Source organism: Anabrus simplex, chromosome 1, assembly GCF_040414725.1.
Source record: "Anabrus simplex isolate iqAnaSimp1 chromosome 1, ASM4041472v1, whole genome shotgun sequence".
Classification (NCBI taxonomy): domain Eukaryota; kingdom Metazoa; phylum Arthropoda; class Insecta; order Orthoptera; family Tettigoniidae; genus Anabrus; species Anabrus simplex.
Window position 1 is genome coordinate 631,917,043 of NC_090265.1, and position 21,315 is coordinate 631,938,357.

Sequence of the window (21,315 nt, forward strand, 5' to 3'; positions counted from 1 at the left end):
TCTTGGAGACTATCAGACGTAATTACAGACTTTGCACCATGAATTCAATTCCCAATTCAAAGAAATGAATGATATGGCACCTCAACTTGAAATATTTATGACACCATTTTCAGCGCGTCCTAAAAAATCACCATCATATTTCCAAACAGAGCTGATAAACCTACAGTGCAACGCAATCCTAAAGGACAGGTACTACCACTACAACGGTGATTTAATTTCCTTTTACAAAGGTGTTCATTCACAAGAATTTCCCAGACTTCATGCACTTGCCGTAAAATTTACGTCAATGTTAGGTACAACTTTTGCTTGCGAACAGATTTTTTCATTTCTGAATTTAAATAAATGTAGAACTAGGACTCTCTGTCTGATGTTGTCTGAGAGACTGTTTAGAATTTCTACTGCCAAATCGATTGTACCCATTATTGGTAAATTAGTTGCTGCAAAACGATGTCAATAATCAACATAAACGCTAAAAGTACATTACGGCAAACGCAATGTATGTACAGAATAAATTGTGTGTTTATGTATTCACAGAATTGTCATAAATAATACTGTTTTCGTAAGCTGCGCGCTGACTTGACGACCTGTGGTTCTGCCTCTGCCACTTCTCCTCCTTCCCCCACCACCTAGCCGGGGGCTACAGCACAGCGCCGGGGCTGCTGCCGGGTCCATGGGAGCACCTCAGTTGGAATCGCTTGCATTAGAGTGTTGTAAGAATCCTTCCAGAAAACGATAATTCTAGACAGTTGATCAAACAGTATATATATCGAGCTGTCAGTCAGTGAGGCAGTTAATGTTGGACTCGAAGGCAGGTGATGGACTGCGATTGAGTGTTAGGCTCCGAGGCGGAGTCGGTGAGTTCAAGAGAGTGAGTCAATGTTGTTGATAACTGTACTTAACAGAATCGACTTCAGGGTACTCCGCTATTAAGTGTTTCAGTGTCACTTGGCTACTGTGTATAATTGTGTGTTGTGACTTATAGTGACAATAAAGCAATTTACACAAGGAAGTGAACCTGGTCTCGTGTGATATTTATTTCTGTCAAATAAAATATAATTGAGTATGCCAGTAGGAAACTCTCCGCTCCCGAGAGAAACTATTGTACAGCCGAGAAGGAGGCATTAGCAGTTGTATGGGCGGTCGGGAAGTTCAGAGAATATCTAGAAGGAAGGAAGGAAGTTCAGACTTTTTTCAGACAACTCTTCACTTCAGTGGTTGAATCGAGTTTCTTAGAACTAACTCCAAACTGATGCAATGGGCCTTGATCCTTGCCTACTTTTTCTTTGAAATTTGTCATGTTCCAGGCGTAGCCAACCAAGCTGCTGACAGTCTATCAAGAAATCCTGAGGACGGACAGAAATCAACCACGAACTTACCAGAGAGAGATTCCTGGGTCAACTAAGAGATCTCAAACCGACCTCGTGCTTCTCGCTATCCGGCGAGGAATTAATGAGATCAATGTGGATTTAATAAGGAAGTGGCAGACTGAGGACATGTCCTGTAACGGAATGGCATCCTGGATCAGCAAACGCAGCACTGATTATCAATCTGTCCGAGCTCAGTTTAAGATGTGCTACAAGAACTTTCGACTCAAAAACTGTATACTTAAGTATACTTCCCACCTGCCTGGATCCTCCCCGGTCATTGTCATTCCGAGGTCACAGACTCCGAGGATTTTGGGAAAATACCACGATAATCCAGAAGCCAGTTATCCTGGTCAAGAGGAAACCTACTCATCGATTAGGCGACGTTTCTTCTGGGTACACATGCGTCAGGACATCAAGAACTACGTCCAAGCCTGCGTAATCTGTGCTCTCACTAAGGCGAACAGCCAGAAGGCGAGTACCAGCATGAGAGGGCGCCGACCGCACAGCTTTGGGAGGTTCTCGCCCTTGACCTTATGGGACCCTACCCTAGGACATCTCGGGGAAAGACGGGGATCCTCGTGGTGACTGACCTATTTACCAGATGGGTGGAAGCATTCGCCATCGCTGAAGCTACATCGGGACGTATCGTACAACTCTTAAGGACGGAAGTCTTCAGTCAGTATGGGTATGCTCAGTGTCTACTCACAGACAGTGGCAGTCAGTGCACCTCGAGACAGTTGTTGCAAGCTCTGTCGGAGTGGGGAATTGAACACTAGACTACACCGATCTATCGTCCTCAAGCAAATCCCACCAAACGGAGAAACCGGGAACTAAGGAAGATGCTTCGGATTCACTTGGTCGGCATAGAACATACCAAATGGGACCAACACCTAGATGCGTCCCTTCTGGCCATCAGACAGTGGGTTAACCGCATCACGGGTTTCTCACTTGCAGAACTTTTCCTTGGACGTCCAATAAAGAGAACTGGCGACTGGAATTTTGTCAATGAACAAAGTGAGGGACTGGAGGATCCTGACACCTGGCATACGCGGACCAGTGGCAGATTCAACAGTTGCACCGCCAGGCCTAAAAGCGTTCAAGGAGAGAAGCCGAGAACAACGATGCGCCAGAGGAAAGGGAGTTCAGATCTGGAACACTGGTTCTTCGTCGAAACCATCCCCTCAGCAACAAGATTCAGAAGTTCCACACTGGGATGGCTCCAATGGGGCTCGGACCTTTCGAGGTGGATAAGAAGTTGGGGAATGGTGTGTATCTCCTGAAGACTACACCACCAACGAGGGTGTATGCATCGGACTTGAAGGCGTTACCTCGACCCCTGCAGGAAGTCGGAGAGACCGAGGAGTTGACGCTCTCTACGGGGCCCCAGAAGAATGCGGACTTCATCACACACCGATACCTACCTTGGAGGATAGGAGATACGAAGACATAGATATAAGGACACATAGATATAATTTAAGACCTAGAGTAAGGCACTGGACAAGGAAAAACAAAAACAGGGTCAAGAACGAAATGAACAAGAAATACAAAGACTTCAAGGAGTATACAGGAACAAGAAACTTGCTGTAAAGAACATTGTAAGGGAAGAAAAAGAGAAGAAATGGAATGAGTTTGCAGACAAACTGGAAGAGGACAGTAGAGGAAATATGAAATTGCTATACAGAGTAGTGAAAAACAAGCGAAGGGATCAAGAGACCATAAAAGCAATAGAACGTGATGATGGAACTCTGGCACAAGAAGAGGGAGAAATTAAACAAGAACTCAAGATCTATTTCGAAAAGCTGCTGAATGGAGATACAGAAAACGTAACAACAGATAGAGGAGAGGCAAGCCGAGGAACCACAACTGAACCACCAATTACATTGCTTGAGGTTGAAAATGCGCTCAAGAGCATGAAGAAAGGAAAGGCAGTGGGCATAGACGAACTAAGTGCAGATATGCTGAAAGCAGCAGGAATTCCAGGAATCCAGTGGCTCTACAGACTGCTCAACAAGATATGGGAGGAAAATACTGTTCCTGAGGACTGGAAGATGGGCATCATTGTACCTCTGTTCAAGAAAGGAAGCCGACGAAAATGTACTAATTACCGTGGAATCACACTACTGTCTCATGTCCTGAAAATATTGGAAAAAATAATAGACCAGAATCAGAGATATTGTTGAACCAATTTTGGAAGAAGAGCAGTATGGCTTCAGACCAGGTAGGTCAACTACAGACCTTATATTTGCAATTAGGATGCTAATGGAAAAATAATGGGAGAAGAACAAGCCTTTATTTTTAATATTTTTAGACATTGAGAAAGCATACGATAGTGTACCAAGGGAAAGAATTTGGCAATGCATGAAAGAACTTCAAGTGCGAGACAGCCTTATAGACAAAGTGAAAATGTTGTATAGTGGAAACAGAAGCTGTATTCAAGTAGGATGTGGTTTGTCGGACTGGTTTGAAACAAAGAGAGGTGTGCAGCAGGGCAGCTCATTGTCACCACTTCTATTTATTATTGTAATGGATGTAGTAATGAAATCTATTAAAAGGAAAGAACATGGAGATATCAAAGCCTTCACATTTCCAGATGATGTTGCGATCTGGAGTGACTCAGAAGAGGAATTGGGAGAGAGAATACAAAGCTGGAATGAGGAGTTTAAGAAATATGGTTTAAACATCAGCAAGACCAAGACGGTGGTGATGAAAGTGTATGGGGAAGGAGCAGAACCAATAGTCATGTTAAATGAAGCTCAACTGGACAGCGTTCCAGTTTTCAAATACTTGGGTAGCGTTATATCAAATGACAACCTAGCAAAACATGAGGTGAATAATCGAATCAATAAGGCAACACAATTTTACCACCAGGTAAGACACCTGCTGTGGGATGAGCAAATACCCATGAAAACAAAAATGACATTGTACAAGTCCTATTATACACCAATTCTTACATACAGTCTCGAAACCACAATACTGACCAATAGAGATAATTCCAAACTTCAGGCAGCTGAAATGAAATTCCTACGCACTATGATCCAGAAAACCAGGAAAGACAAGATTAGGAATGAGAAAATTAGAGAAGAAATAGGAATAGATGATTCTCTCCTCAATAAGATTCAGATATCAAGACTGAAGTGACTTTGGTCACATGAAGAGGATGCCAGTAAACAGAACTGCAAGGAAGGAATTTGACAGAAAGGTAGAAGGAAGATGACCCGTGGGAAGGCCACGAAGGAAATGGATAGATTTAGTTAAGAGCGATTTACTGCTGAGAGGTGATGATTGGGACAAGTTGGTGGAGGAAGAATGGTACAAGGACAGGATGAGATGGAGGAGGCTCATATACCATACCCGGGAAACTGGAGATGGTTTAGGATGATGATGATGAGTAAGGAATGTATAGGATAGATATTGAAGGTTTTAGGGGGGATAATTGTCATAGGTACAACATTGTAACTGGTGTAAAACCTTCTATTATTATGTTTAATATATTCTAATTATATTTTATTAAATGCTAAATTATATTTTATTAAATTTTAAGTATGACTAATGCACGGTTTCCCTGTAAATATGTATTATAAATTCGTATAACCTCAAATACGTGTTGTGTATAAGTTTAACCTCATAATCTATATAGTCGAAAGCGGTAGAAAACTCTAAGGTTCGTATATTAGATTTATAGTACTATAATTTGGTATAGGCCTATATGAAGAGTTCTGGAAACTTACTGTAAGGTTTATTATCCAGATACATGTAGAAACATTAGGAATGTTCGAGAAATTTCTGTGTGTATTGGTAGACAGTAAACAAAAATTCGAGCTGGATCCATTACTGGAGTGCTCCATTCGACTAGGTGGTCGATCGATGTTTCGAGTGTGTTCCGTTAGTGTGTTGTAAGAACCCTTCCAGAAATCAATATTTCTAGACAGTTGATCGAATAGTATATATATCTAGCTCTCAGTCAGTGAGGCGTCCGTGTTGGTCTCGGAGTCAGTGTTGGACTGCGATTGAGTGTTCAACTCCGAGGGGGAGTCGGTGAGTTCAAGAGAACGCGAGTCAATGTTGTTGTTAACTGTACTTGTCAGAATAGACTTCAGGGTACTCCGCTATTAAGTGTTGTAGTATCACTTGCTACTGTGTATATAGTGACAGTAAAGTAATTTCCACAAGGAAGTGAACCTGTTCTCGTGTGATATTTATTTCCGTCAAATAAAATCGCATTTGAGAACGATACACTCTCTTTGGTTGAAACAGTTCACTGCTTAAAAGCATGTCGCAGCACATTTTCACAAGTATACACCATAACCCCACTGAACAGTAACTCGTCAACCAATCACTCACTAACCAATAACTCTCTCATCACTGTCAAGATCGTCTACTTAAAAATGTGCTGGCCAGGCTTCCAGAAAGATACGTTACAAAAAAAAAACTACCTTCTTGAAAATTCTATAGTGTCTAATGCTTAGATTATAATGTACAGAATATTCACCATCGTTCTTGTCACTTATCACCATTCTGGAAGTTACTGTATGTTTCACAATTTTGGATTACAAATTATATATACAGGTAAGAATGAATTATATACAGGTTCTTACATTAATTGAACTGATATAAATGTTTCATGGCATAACCTCACACACAATACGATCATTTGACTACGTCAATAATAATACTAATACTTTCATGACATACCCTCACACACAATACGATCATTCGACTACTTAAATAATAATTATACTAATACTAAATGGATGTACATCACTTCATAGACATACATGCAAGTAATAATAAGAATAAGAGGAATATAAAGCAACACATTCATTTATAAAATTAGTACTTGTGCTTGTATATTCTAAACAAACAAGATCTGTATACTGTTTCATAAATGCTCAGTATTTTGTTGTACCATGCTTATAGAACAGTATTTCTCAACTACATACCGGTACCTTTAAATACACTAGCATCTTATCTTCATCGTCTTCCAAATCATCCACATCGTCATCTATATTAGCTACACTATCCCCAATCTCATGCCATGGTAAACTTTGGCAGGCCTCCATTTCCACTCACGCATTTGGTGTAGTGGTGTGATAGCAGTCATGATAAAGCCGCAGCCTTGAAAATATATAAGCTGGAGTGCGATCTCTTGCTCGCTGTTGTTACTAACAGTATGAGGCTTGAACCTCCCATGACCAGATCCTTTGAAACACTGCTTAACAAAGTAACATTTGTTTAAATGAGCGACCCCACAGAAAATCCAGGCTTTTCAGGGAAAATGCAACCCAAAAAATCTACAGTAGCAAGAGTTTTAAACCACTAGCAACTGAGCTCGAGAGCTGCAGTCGCTTAAGTGCGGCCAGTATCCAGTATTCAGGAGATAGTAGGTTCCAACCCCACTGTCGGCAGCCCTGAAGATGGCACTCTCAATACCACCTGCACTTTTTTCCCTAAAATATTGGTTCTAAATCTTGAGTGCGGGTCGTATTCAAACTGTTTATTCTCATAAATATTTACTACGTTTACATGGAGTATTGAAATAGATTTGAATAGGTTACCATACTCAATATATCACATGTAAATGGACATTCAAGTCTTATTGTGTTTTAGTTGCGTTCTAGAAAACAAGATAGATTTTTTTCTCAATACGGTTACAGTGGCATGTAAATGCGAAATGTAAGGTAATGAAATATGGTAAATCAAAGAATATGGGTAAATGTGTGGTATATATGAAAGCCGCTGCTGCAGATGCTCAATCGTAATTTGTTTCACAAGTGTTGCTGGCATGCTGGGTGCGCGAATCGCCAATCTCGTGGGATATCATACTTTGCGAGAGTCGAGACTGTTGGTTACGGAAGTCTAACTCTCTCACATTCGAGTTCCGTATCTGCCCCGTGAAAGTGCTGTCTCGATAGTAAGTGGTGGATTCAAAACGGAGTCTGTGGTCATTAACTGTGCTTGAGAAACTGAAGTTGTAAGCGAAGCTGAAAATAAACGGAAATCGTGCCGTTGGCAGAAAGTACTGTTTTGATGAATCGTGTGTTGTATTCGTGATTGACGGAAGAAGGAAAGACCTAAAAAGTAACAGCGATCGCAGAGCGTTCCACGTGCGGAGTGTAGTGTTTTCGGAAATTGAAGAACGACTCCACAAATTTGTGATAGAAAAATGTAATTTAGGATATGGTGTTTCTGGTGAAATGTGTCAATTGAAAGCACTAGAGATCTCAAAAGAACTCAAAACACAGGGTTCTACTGCAAGCCGCGGATGGATTCGAAACTTTTATCGGAGAAAGGGATTGTGCATTCGTAGACGTACGTCTATTTCACAACGTTTCCCTGGGGCGTATGAAGAAAAATTAACGGCCTTTCAACGTCACATTATTCTTTTGAGGAAGCAAAATTCTTATTTGCTGTCGCAAATTGGGAGTGCTGACCAGACACTCGTTTTTCTTTTTTTTTTTTTTTTAATGTCATTGGAAAATACAGTGGATACAAAAGGTTCTAAAAGTGTAAAAAGCAACGATGCACGGTAATGTTGTGCGTATTAGCAAATGGAACCAAACTCCCTCCATATGTGGTTCTTAAAAGGAAAACTCTTCCAAAAGGAAACTTGCCACCCGGTGTTATTGTTAGAACACGAGTCCGGCTGGATGGACAGTGCGTTAGTTGAGGACTGGGTGAAGTGCGTTCCGTAACATCGCCCAGGAGCTTTGTTACAAAAATGAAACATGCTGGTATTGGACAGTTACCGAGGACATACAACTGATGCCGTAAAAGATATGATGAGGAAAGGAAAAGTCGATCTTGCGATAATTCCCGGAATATTCACTTCTATTCTACAGCCATTGGATGTGTGCGTGAACCGGCCTTTCAAAACTGCAATAAAACAGTTGTACACCAAATGGATGGCTGATGGTGATCACGCTTTTAACACCAACTGGATGAGTGAAGAGGCCTGAAGTGGGACTACTATGCAACTGGATCAAGACCCCATGGGCGCGCATTCCCAACGATATAGTGTCCAAAAGCTACAAGAAATGTGGAATTTCAAGTTCAGTGGACGGTAGTGAGGACGACTATTTGTGAAAAGATGCTTGCGACCAAAGTTCCTATGGTGAAACTTCAGATGACGACGGTGAATTGTGAATGATCTGAGTATTGGACCGATTTTATTTATGATTTTTGTGATGACGATTTTATTAATCGTAAGCTGTTTGAATTTATATTTGTGGTGTATTTGAGGAAAATTAAATAGGTATGCAAGTTATTTGATTTTTTAAAACTTTTTTTCCGTATTTTGCTGTCTCAAATTTAGGGTGTGGGTCTTATACGGTGGCGGGTGGTATTGGAGATTATACGGTATTTTGTTATCTCTTCCACAGCAGATTTTTCACATGGCAGTAGAAGTGTAAAGATTTTTGTGTCCCGTTAAGTATTTCTTGCTGAACAGTATTATCGTTTAAGGTGATGCTTTCAAGGTCCTTTAAGCTAGATGCTGATTATAGCTTAGTTCCCTCCAAAAGGATGGTAAAAGTTGTTTGTTCCTTTTCTGTTGATACTCCATAGTTTTTGCTAATTTTAGGCCCAAATTCTTTAAATGTTCTGTTTCAACAATTCAACTTATCTTGCACTTCTGCTTCGGTCCTTCCCCACATCACATCATCATCCAGGTGTTATCTATATATTTAAAAAATTATGAAAACTAAAGTCACCCAGTCCGGCCATTCTATCCGGTTGATTTCCTTCATTTTTGTTTTAACTTAAAGGTATTCATGCACAAATTTGTCATCAGGTACTATAAATCACTTAACTTCCACCTTCCTCAAATTATTTAATTTTTTCAATTTTTTGTATCTTTGAAGCAATCATAGCTTTGGTTCTAATTGAGGTACGGAGTTCGTTTTGGCCTAAGAACACTCAGTGGATCAGGTTCTTTCATTTCAGCTCTTAACTATTCAAATTGGTTCATTCTGAGCAAAGTTATGAGTGCACATTAAATTTGATGTCTCATTTCTTCAACATTTTTTCTCATTGGACCAATCATATCTTTCGTTCTAATTGAGGTACGCAGAAACGCTCAGTGGATCAAGCGCTTTCTTTTGAGGTAATAACTACTTACGTTGGTAGATTATGAGAATAGTTATGAGTACATTTGTCTCCATGACGAAGATCTTTGAAGGACTTTTTAATAGTTCGGCGTGTAGTGTTGTTCCAAGGAACGTTTAATTCAATTTCTCTGTGTAATGTATTTTCAAGTGTTTTTTTTTACACAATATTACATTCTATTACCGCAGCAGATCATGTGCTTTATTTCATTAAGTCAGAACTTTGCAAATACATCCGTGAGGATAGTAACGAACAACACCATACATTGTACATTGTGGGTGGAGCCAGCGGGAAACTGCTAGTGTTCATTGTAAATTTCTGTGTGTTTTATGATGTGATCAATGAGTATGATAAATAGAAGTGGTGATAAGACATTTCCCAGTTGGACTCATACATTCATATCAAACCAATTTGATCTTTCAGTCCCTATTTGAACACAGCAGCATTTCTGATAATGCATCTTCACTTTGGCATTGCCAGATCCTCTTCTTGGGGCCACTATCATAGGCCTTTTCGATGTCCATATATACCATTACCAGATTCTTCCCTTATTTCAAGTATTTGACTGTTAGCATTCTCACAGCAAATACAGTGTCGGTAGTGCTTCGGTCCTTCCTGAATTCATGTTGTTCCTTTTCTTAGAGTGGCTTGACTCATCATCATCAATATCCCACTCCAGTCGCCGGGTGTGGTTAACAAGACCTCCTCCACTCCCTTCTGTCCTTCCACTTTTCCTGCTCCATTACTTCTGCCACATCCAATCCAGCTTCTCTAATGTCCTTCCATATCTGATACATCCACCTTCTTCTCGGTCTTCCAACTGGTCCCTTTCCCTTAACTTCTTTCCAATTCCCTTCTTGCTACCCATTCCTTTCCCATTCTTTTTACATGTCCGAACCATCTGTCTTGCTTTCTGTAGTTTCTGTACTAACGGTTCTATATTTAGCTCTTCTCTGATTTTAATATTTTGAATTCTATCTTTTCTTGTCTTTTTATCTGTTCTTTATATGTTCTTAAAACATTTAATTTCTACTGCTTGGATCTTATTATCTTGTCTCATATTAGTTACCAGCGTTTCTAGTCCTTATGTTACATGCATACATACATACATTATCATTATAGACTGTTATGCCTTTCAGCGTTCAGTCTGCAAGCCTCTGAGAATTTACTAAACGTCGCCACAATCCTCGATTTGCAACTAGTGTTGTGGCCTCATTTAGTTCTATATCTCGTATCTTTAAATCGTTAGAAACAGAGTCTAACCATCGTCGTCTTGGTCTCCCCCTACTTCCCTTACCCTCCATAACAGAGTCCATTATTCTCCTGGGTAACCTATCCTCCTCCATTCGCCTCACATGACCCCACCACCGAAGCCGGTTTATGCGAACAGCTTCATCCATAGAGTTCATTCCTAAATTAGCCTTTATCTCCTCATTCCGCATACCCTCCTGCCATTGTTCCCACCTGTTTGTACCAGCAATCATTCTTGCTACCTTCGTGTCTGTTACTTCTAACTTATGAATAAGATATCCTGAGTCCACCCAGCTTTCGCTCCCGTAAAGCAAAGTTGGTCTGAAAACAGCCCGATGTAAAGATAGTTTCGTCTGGGAGCTGACTTCCTTCTTACAGAATACTGCTGATCGCAACTGCAAGCTCACTGCAGTAGCTTTACTACACCTTGATTCAATCTCACTTACTATATTACCATCCTGGGAGAACACACAACCTAAATACTTGAAATTATCGACCTGTTCTAGCTTTGTATCATCAATCTGACATTCAATTCTGTTGAATTTCTTACCTACTGACATCAATTTAGTCTTTGAGAGGCTAATTTTCATACCATACTCATTGCACCTATTGTCAAGTTCCAAGATATTAGACTGCAGGCTTTCAGCACAGTCTGCCATTAAGACCAAGTCGTCAGCATAGGCTAAACTGCTTACTACATTTCCACCTAACTGAATCCCTCCCTGCCATTTTATACCTTTCAGCAGATGATCCATGTAAACTACGAACAGCAAAGGTGAAAGATTACGGCCTTGTCTAACTCCTGCAAGTACCCTGAACCAAGAACTCATGTTTAGTGGCATAATGTATATCAGCTAGCAAATTGGCTGTTTCCTGCATAGTCGGGTAGTTTCTTCGTTTTGTAATAGTTTATTCACGTAACTAATAATGGACACGGAAAATCCAGTTTGAGGTCCACATCAAGGAAAATAACGCAGGCCCTACAAAACGAAAGGTGCTTTCAATTTTAGCCTCTATATATTTGATCCACTTGTACAGGACCAGTTGTAGTGATGTGTGAAATTTTCATGCGACAATTGTGGCATGAAAAACTAGACTACCGGGCGAGTTGGCCCTGCGCGTAGAGGCACGCGGCTGTGAGCTTGCATCCGGGAGATAGTAGATTCGAATCCCACTATCGGCAGCCCTGAAGGTGGTTTTCCGTGGTTTCCCATTTTCACACCAGGCAAATGCTGGGGCTGTACCTTAATTAAGGCCACGGCCGCTTCCTTCCAACTCCTAGGCCTTTCCTATCCCATCGTCGCCATAAGACCTATCTGTGTTGGTGCGACGTAAAGCCCCTAGCAAAAAAAAAAAAAAAACTAGACTAGGATGAACCACTACCATATCTGTTACTTGAAAGCTGGATTAAAATTTGTACTAATCTTCCAGCACTGAACTCCATTTATGTCGACAAATTGATTCTTTGCACAGGAAAGGTAGCCCAAATACAAGTTCGTGGCTTCTCAGACGAGCTTGTGCAGCGTGTGGTTATATCCACAGTACCAACCAACACGGTGAAGTTTTGGTACATTTGGTATGTTCAAAATCGAAGAGTTGCTCCTTTGAAACAACAGTTTCTGACTAGGTTAGTGTTGTGGGGTTCTTTTCCTGGAACGTCGCATTGATAAGACTACCAAAACTCTGAACCAGAAAATCAACACCACTTTCTTGTGGGCTATCTCGACAGCAGTACTCTTGTGGCTTGTAGCTGGACCAACGAAATAGAAAACGTACACAATTAGTGGGAGTCGGTCCACCTGTTCACCGTATTTTGAGATGTATTGTGCTTCAGTGTTTATTTTTGATTTTTTACCAATTTTGGTTTTAATGTAATGGCTGAGGATGACCAATAGATAAAAGGGAAAAATAGTAAGAAATGTGAAGAACACAGGGTACTAAGTTTAATATCTCATGCAGCTAAAATACTATTAAGGGCAATAAACAGAAGGATTTACAGATGAATGGAGAATTATACTGGTGAAGAACAATATGGATTTAGGCTTGGAGTAGGCACATAGGATTTTTAATGTAAGTGAAAGTTCTGAATTTACTCTTTATTGAACATCATTTTGTTTTATCATGTATAAATATGCATCGGCAATTTGATTATTAACATTATTAATTAGATGACCCTAAACAGAAGATCTCATGAGGTTTTTTTATTTTCAAGTGTGAATAGTGCAAAAGGAGGTGCAAAAAATGCTATGTTCCAGAAGGGGGCGCAATAACAAGTTTGTGGCCTGCTGCTCTAAAACCATCTCTTAGTGGCCTGCTGCTCTAAAACCATCTCTTAGTTGCAAAATGCATGTTTATACAGAGAGCATGTTCCCTTTTTCAGTATCAACTACTTCAGAAGTGTGTGTTATTGTAAAGCAACAAATCAATGTGTATTGTAATTTTCTACATTTCATCATCATCATCATTTCCCTTTATCCAGCTGTAGCCGGGTAGGGGCAAATATGGTTCCTCTCCACTTTCATTGGTCTTTCCACCACTCCTCCTCCAACACTGTGTCCCAGTCCAGGTTTCTTTCTATAATGCTGCGTTGGATGGTATCCTTCCATCTAAATCGTGGTCGTCCACGGCCTCTCCTTCCTTGGATTTGCATTTCCATCACCTTTTTTGGCATTCTTTCGTCGCTCATTCGCTTTATGTGCCCAAACCATCTTAGTCGGCTCTTCTCTATTCTATCATTCATTTTTTCCACTCCAATTTCTTCCCGGATTTTCTCATTCCTTATTTTGTCTCTTCTACTCTTCTGTATCATACTCCTCAAGAACTTCATTTCGGCTGCCTGTATTCGACTCTCATCCTTCTCTGTCATTGTCCAAGTTTCTGCTCCGTAAGTTGTTATGGGTACGTAATACATCTTGTACATAGTATCCTTTGCTTCCAATGGCACATCTTTGTCCCATAACATATTTCTTACACTGTGATAGAAACAACTTCCAGCTTGAATCCTTTTACTAATCTCAGCATCCAGTCGAGCATTCTCCAGTAATTCACTCCCCAGGTATTTAAACGTTTCCACTACTTCCAGGGGCTTGTCTGCAAGTCTAATCTGACCTTTCCCTTCTCTCTCCCCTCTAGTCATAACAAGAGTTTTACTCTTTTCTACACTTATTTTCAATCCACATTCTTCATTCTTCCCATTCACCACATTCAACTGTTCTTGAACCTTCTTGTCGTCTTCTCCCCAAATCACAATATCATCTGCAAATAACATCATGTTCATTTCTCTTCCTCCATATATGTTCATATTTGCAAGGAACAGTTAATACACATCATCTGTTGTGCATTTCTTTCAGTGCTGTTATCTTTCTATATATAACTTGATTTGCACTTGTTACATTGTGATTGACAAATTGAACACAAGCAAGTTTTTGACCTTAAATAGTGGTATTATTTTTTCTGGCAAATCATTAATCAGTTTTTTTGTAGAATGGAAATAATTCCCATAAATTGTTCTTTTTTAGTTGCTGTGCTTGATAGGTGAAGCATTTGATGATCACAATGATGAAGTATGTGGTGCCGTAGTGAATATCAGAGGAAAGGGAGACAAACTCGGCTTATGGACTGCAGATGCCAGTAAATCTACTGGTGTTCTAGAAATTGGGTTTGTATAGTTCTACATTTGTTCCTTAGATAAGGAAAATAGTCTTGAATATTTAAGTTTTACTTTTGCATTGTATTTGGGATAAACTTTTCAATGTATCAGCTTAAACGTCGAGAGCTTACTTTAAGAAAATAGTCCTCTTCTGTAAATTTCTGTAAACATATTCTGCAAATCCAAAATTGAAGAATATGATTCCAAAACTTGTTCAGTCAATTCTCAAACAGTTTCAGGAATAGCAATAATAAAGTACGAGCAAGACTGCACACTTCGTTTTGAAATTCTGTAATGCTTCTGATTAAAGTACAAGGGTTCTCGTAATAGAACATCCATCAAAACCAGTTCAATCCATGGACTTGGTAACTTTTCATGCCAGATACAAAGGAAGGAGAAAGTATTAAAGTATTAAGAACAGAACATTTGTGATGTTTTGTGTTGAACTTACACTTAAAGGATACACACTTTCAATACTTCTACTTCACTGAACTACTTATTATTGATATGGCTATATAGAAGTTGTCCACCATTGTCCGGTCCCAAGTCCGGAATGGGAAGGGAGGAGGGTTAGCTGGCTTGGCAACCAGCTGTAAAAACAGCCAACGCAGAGTGTCGAGCGGCGGTAAATAACTCGACATCGGTCAAACATGCCGGTCAATTGGTACCCGTATCAAGGAATATGAACGTAATATTCATCTCACCAGCCAGACAAATCAGCAATAGCTGAGCACGCTCTATCGTCGGGTCATGATGTCATGTTCCAAGATGCTCGAGCTCTTACCCACATTAGACACTACAGGTCCAGGATTATACAGGAAGCTGTGGAAATACGTAGAAATCCTAACAATTTCAACAGGGACACTAGCTATCAATTAATACCTGATTGCCAGCCATTAAGGATTTACATAGGTAGTTCCCTTCCCTGTCCCTTCATTACAGTAGAACCTCGATAATTCAAAATCCCACGTAATTTGAAGGAGGTCTCGTTCCCGAAAACATGAGATACAGCTTTGCATGTTATTTAAATTGTTTAATTCGAAATACGGATAATTCGTAATTCGAAGTACAATGTCGGCTCCATTACCGATATTCAGACTTTTAATTCGAAACTGCCTTTACATTTTAAAACAATAGTATGTTACAGAGTAATTTCAACTCGAAATTTATCCGCGTCATAATAGAACGCGTGTTCCGGAACGAGGACGGGTATATTTCCGCACTTACACTCACTTCGGTGGGTCTACAGCGCGCTTCATGATTGCCAAGTTGAATGAAATCGGAATTCTTTTGTATTCAACCTTTTAAGGAACGCCGTAATATCACGCAACAGGCAGTGTGCGGGAAAACAAAATGCGCGAACATCGGCGATGCCGACAGTTGACGAAAAAGCGTGGCTCATATAATAAATTCGTAGGCACCGAAAAATACTGTCATTGCCGATGAAACTGCATTGCTTTATTTTAATGCGAGCCCGAACGGTCTTATGGTTTTAAAGGAGAAAGTGCCAGCCGAGGAATCGTACAAGGGTCGGGGATGGGGGTCATTGTAGTGCGTTGCAATTGCAATGCACATGGAAGCGAGAAACTTTATCCCCTCATCATAGAAAAGTTCGATAAGCTACAATGTTTTAAGGGCGTCGGACACTTTCCATCCCAGTACAAAGCATCTAAAAATGCAAACATTACAGATATCCAAAAAATAATGCATTTGCACAGGGGAAACAGCATAATTTATCCTCGTCTTTCAATTGTGCGATTGTTTTTCTTTCGTTGCGTGAGGTTATGTTCGTCAGTGATTTATCCAAGTGCATTATTTGAACATTGTAAATGCACCTTGTTGGATACATGTCGGAAATAGTTTTTCCATGGCATTGGAAAGGTTTAAACTGTGAATCGAGGTGATTGAATGTATTAATGGGTCTTAGAATACTTTGTGACGCGGCAAGTGTTTACATTTCTGAAGTACAAGAGAAGTGCCATGGCGGGAAATCGTACAAGGATAGAGTCATAGGAAAGTTTGATTTTAAGGGCATCGGGTACTTTCTGTGTAAATACAAGGCATCTAAAATGCATTCAGTATAGTACTCCAATGAATTAAGCACTTGCGCATGGGAGCCAGCATAGATTTCTCCTCGTCTTTGAATCGTGCTTTTTTTTTTTTTTTTTTCTTTCTTTCATTGCGTGAGGTTATATTTGCCAGTGAGATATGCAAGTGCATTATTTGAACACTGTAAATGCACCTTTTTGGATACATTTTGGAAATAGTTCTTTTTACATGGCATTTGAAAGGTATAAACTGTGAATCAAGGTTAACTGCATGCAGTAATGGGACTCAGAATATTTCGTAACGCGGCAAGGGTTGGTACTTCTGAATTGCGAATTGGCGGTTAATTCGAAATCACGTAATTCGAAGTCCGATTTTTGAGTCCCAACGACTTCGAATTAACGAGGTTTTACTGTATTGTTATTTCGTCTCGGTGTTTTTGAAATTCGTACATTCCTCATCGCCAGATGTTTAATTCCAGGCTTATGTCAATGTCATACACCTGTCAAAGTCATATGTTACGTACACATGTTACGTGACCCTCTTAGACTGATTCTGATGGTTCGGTCAGTTTCCGCTTCGAACGCTAGCGCTGTGCCATGTCCGAGGAGCCATCTGGTGACGAATGAACGTACCATTTCCACTTCTATTATAACTTCTAAATTTCAAAAAGTCATTGTTTAAGAAGTCTTTCTCGTGGACAGTCGAGATTTTCTTCTGATCATGCAGAGCACAATTCTCTGCAAAACGTAAAGAATTTCACCTTATTTTCTTGACACGGCATAAGCCCAAAAGCCTATACAGTATCATGTCTATAAGTACGGGCCGTGAAAGCATCAATGGCAACAGTGAAATCTTGTTAGGAATTTCCTCATAAAGACAATGTCTCTCTTAGCATGCTGTAAATTCGAAGTACCAATTCAAGTCGTATTAAATCTATATAAAAATACCCCACTTATTGCATCACGAATTTTCACTATTATCGCTTTGTACGATCACATTTTTCCTAGCCCTGAAAATGTTCTTTGTTATCACTTCTGAAAGGAGTGGGATTTCCAACATAGATTAGAGTTTTCGCCAGTGGAGGCTGGTCGGAGAAGGTTGCGCAAAAACGAGAAATGGTCTTGAAGTCCTGAACCTTGCAGTAATGATGGATAACGTTCTTGCTCGATACTCTCGAGACTCTTGTGAGAATCTCGAGACCGATTCTCCTGTGTTGCAACCTGTGCCACGTCCCAGTAACTACGAGTGTAAACTTTATAGCATACCATAAGAAGTTATTGCATGAAATAACGTTTTCATATGGGAACGTGTGAGCCGATAAATTTTGTCAAAAGCCTGGAAAAGTACAACATGTTCAGCAGTGGCCCCCTTAATACCATTAACGAAAGTGAAAACAAAATGTCAATATCTTAAACTGTTCACGACTTATTTGAGGTGGACATCTTAGCTTAATAATCCTGTATAATTTATGAATAACTGCATATAGGATGTACAGTACACCTTCTCGGATACTAGAGGCGCGCATTATTCGAACTTGAGTGGGGGCAAGATGTGCATGGCTGCATGTGCAACCACCATTACACATGAGTGGAACATGTAATCTAAAATGCCCGATTTGCTCCAATTCTTTCGACAGGGATAATGGGCAACGCTCTCGAGACTGATTCTTCTGTGCTGCGAGCTGTGCGACGTCCCAGTAACTACAAGCGTAAGCTTGATAGTATATCGTCAGCAGTTCTCATTTGGAAATGTGTGTGCTGATAAATTTTGTCAAACGCCTGGAAAAGTACTGCATGTAGAACTAAGAGCCCCATAATACCATTAACGAAAGTGAAAACAGAATATCAGTATATTAAACAGATCAAGAGTTATTTCAGGTGGACATCTTAGCTGAATAACCTTTACGTTATTTGTTAATAACTGTAGATAGGACGTACACCTGCCTGGATACCTCGCAATTGTTGTGGGCAAGGTAGCTTCTTGCAAAGTTATCTCATTATAAAACCGTATTTGAATTCAGAATAAGAAAGTTGTTATATTAATAAAAAAACCACCTTTCCAATACATGACATTCCTTTATATTTAGGATAAAACCATTAATCATCATCTGTAGTTTCCAGCTGTTGGCCAGGTCTGCTCGGATTAAACCATTGATAGATATTATAATTAGGATATATTACAGTATAATATCTGTTGATGGTTGTATCCTAAATATAAAGGATTGTCATGTATTGGAAAGGTGTTTTTTATTAATATACAGTAAAACCTCGTTAATTCGAAGTCGTTGGGACTCAAAAATCGGACTTCGAATTACGTGATTTCGAATTAACCGCAAATTCGCAATTCAGAAGTACCAACCCTTGCTGCGTTACAAAATATTCTAAGGCCCGTTACTGCATGAGTTAACCTTGATTCACAGTTTATACCTTTCAAATGCCATGAAAAAAGACTATTTCCAAAATGTATGCAAGAAGGTGCATTTACAGTATTCAAATAATGCACTTGGATATCTCGCTGGCAAACATAACCACACGCAACGAAAGAAAGAAAAAAAAAAAAAGCACGATTCAAAGACGAGAAATCTATGCTGGCTCCCATGTGCAAGTACTTTATTCATTGAATTACTATACTGTAAGTATTTCAGATGCCTTGTATTTACACAGAAAGTGCCCGATGTCCTTAAAATCGACCTTTCCGACGACTATCCTTGTACGATTTCCCGCCATGGCACTTCTCTTGTACTTCAGAAATGTAAACACTTGCCGCGTCACAAAGTATTTTAAGACTCATTAATACATGCAATCACCTCGATTCACGGTTTAAACCTTTCAAATGCCATGGGAAAAATCTATTTCCAACATGTATCCAACAAGGTGCATTTACAATGTTCAAATAATGCACTTGGGTAAATAACTTACAAACATAACCTCACGCAACGAAAGTAAAATATCACACAATTCAAAGACGGGGATAAATTATGCTGGTTCCCCTGTGCAAATGCATTATTTTTTGGATTTCTGTACTGTTTGCATTTTTAGATGCTTTGTACTGGCATGGAAAGTTCCCGACGCCCATAACATTGTGGCTTATCGATCTTTCCTATGACGAGGGGATAAAGTTTCTCGCTTCCATGTGCATTGCAACGCACTACAATGACTCCCATCCCTCACACTTGTACGATTCCTCAGCTGGCACTTCCTCCTTTAAAACCATATGATCGTTTGGGCTCGCATTAAAATAAAGTAATGCAGTTTCATCGGCAATAGCAATATTGTTCGGTGCCTACGAATTTATTATATGAGCCACGTTTTTTTTTTAATTATTATTATTTTCGTCAACTGTCGGCATCGCCATTGTTCGCGGATTCTGTTTTCCCGCACACTGCCCGTTGCGTGATATTACGGCGTTCCTTAAAAGTTTGAATACAAAAGAATTCCGATTTCATTCAACTTAGTAATCATGAAGCGCACTGTAGATCCACCGAAGTGAGTGTAAATGCGGAAAGCTACGGTACCACTCCACGTTCCGGAACACGCGTTCTATTATGATGCGGATAAATTTCGAGTTGAAATTACTCTGTAACATACTACTGTTTTAAAATGTAAAGGCAGTTTCGAATTAAAAGTCTAAATTTCGGTAATGGGGCCGACATTGTACTTCGAATTACGAATTATCCGTATTTCGAATTAAACAATTTAAATAACATGCAAAACTGTATCTCATGTTTCCGGGAACGAGACCTTCTTCGAATTAGGCGGGATTTTGAATTAACCGATTTCGAATTATCGAGGTTCTACTGTAAGAACTTTCTTATAGGGTAGCTTCTCGTGGTGCAGACAAAGCCAGAGGTGTTCTGTGTGACTGGTGGTGGTGATAATTTTTTTAAAGAGGAAGTACAACTAGGCAACCATCCTCTTTCAACATTAATCAGAGAGAGAAAAATGGAAGGGATCCGACCAAAGAGAATAGAATAGAGATGTAACTCGATGATAAATTTCGGTACCAAGCCACTAGGCGCTAGTACAGTAGTTTGTCTCCAATAAGAGATAGCGCCACAGTGCGCATTTTGTGCATTACCTTACTGCTATTATCAACAGATAGCGCAGAGAAGTAGCATCCGGAGCAGTGACGCACATCCGGTTATGCTTATCTAGCCTCCCTCCCCCCCCCCCCCCCCCCCCAACCCGTCGATAATGTAGTTCTACTACTTCCATGCCCAATACATTGTAATTCATATATTTTCATTTCCAAGTACTTACTATGTTGTAAATAATGATCTGATGCCCCTAGTTCGTATGGCATACAGTGTTACTGAGAACACAACCTCATGCCTCAAAGCAGCTTTTAACTTCAAATGAATGATTAACACATCAACACAAAGCTGATATTATAACAAATAAGAAATCCCTTTAAAAGCAAGACAGCAGAGCACACCATATGCAAGAGAACGAGGTATCACATCAATCACAGAGAGTTACAATAATTGAAAATCTTCCACCTTTTTGATACTTTTTTTTTGCTTTTTAGCAAATTATAAACAGTACATGTTTCGTTCTCGCTTGAGAACATCTTCAGCTGTTGTTAAGCTTAGGTGAATCACTAAGTTTCTGAATACATTATTTTCAGGTACATTGTTCCTCTTAAAGACTAATTTGAATATAAAATTAAATTGAAATGATGTTAAAACAATGTGAGGGTTAATGGGTTGATGAAATGAGACAGGATGAATACATACTTAGCCTGCTTAAAAACTATATCTATTCATTAGAATAGCTGTTAAAAGTTTCTACTCTGTTACACTAAAAATATCTATTTGTCTTCCAGTTAAAAGGTGTTTTGAAAAATGAGTGGCTTCTTTACACTGTTCTTATTACTGCTGAATGCTCATTTCATTCA

General features: G+C 39.7%; 1 protein-coding gene across 2 annotated transcripts in view; it reads left to right on the plus strand.

The window, feature by feature from the left end:
- LOC136857230 (eukaryotic translation initiation factor 4E-1A) overlaps window positions 1–21,315 on the plus strand; it is an 84,288-nt gene that overhangs the window by 31,000 nt on the left and 31,973 nt on the right. For both annotated transcript variants that reach the window (XM_068225098.1, XM_067135711.2), the window contains exon 4: window positions 14,240–14,379. In XM_068225098.1, coding sequence (XP_068081199.1) covers window positions 14,240–14,379 — 140 coding nt within the window. The remainder of the gene's footprint in view (window positions 1–14,239; window positions 14,380–21,315) is intronic.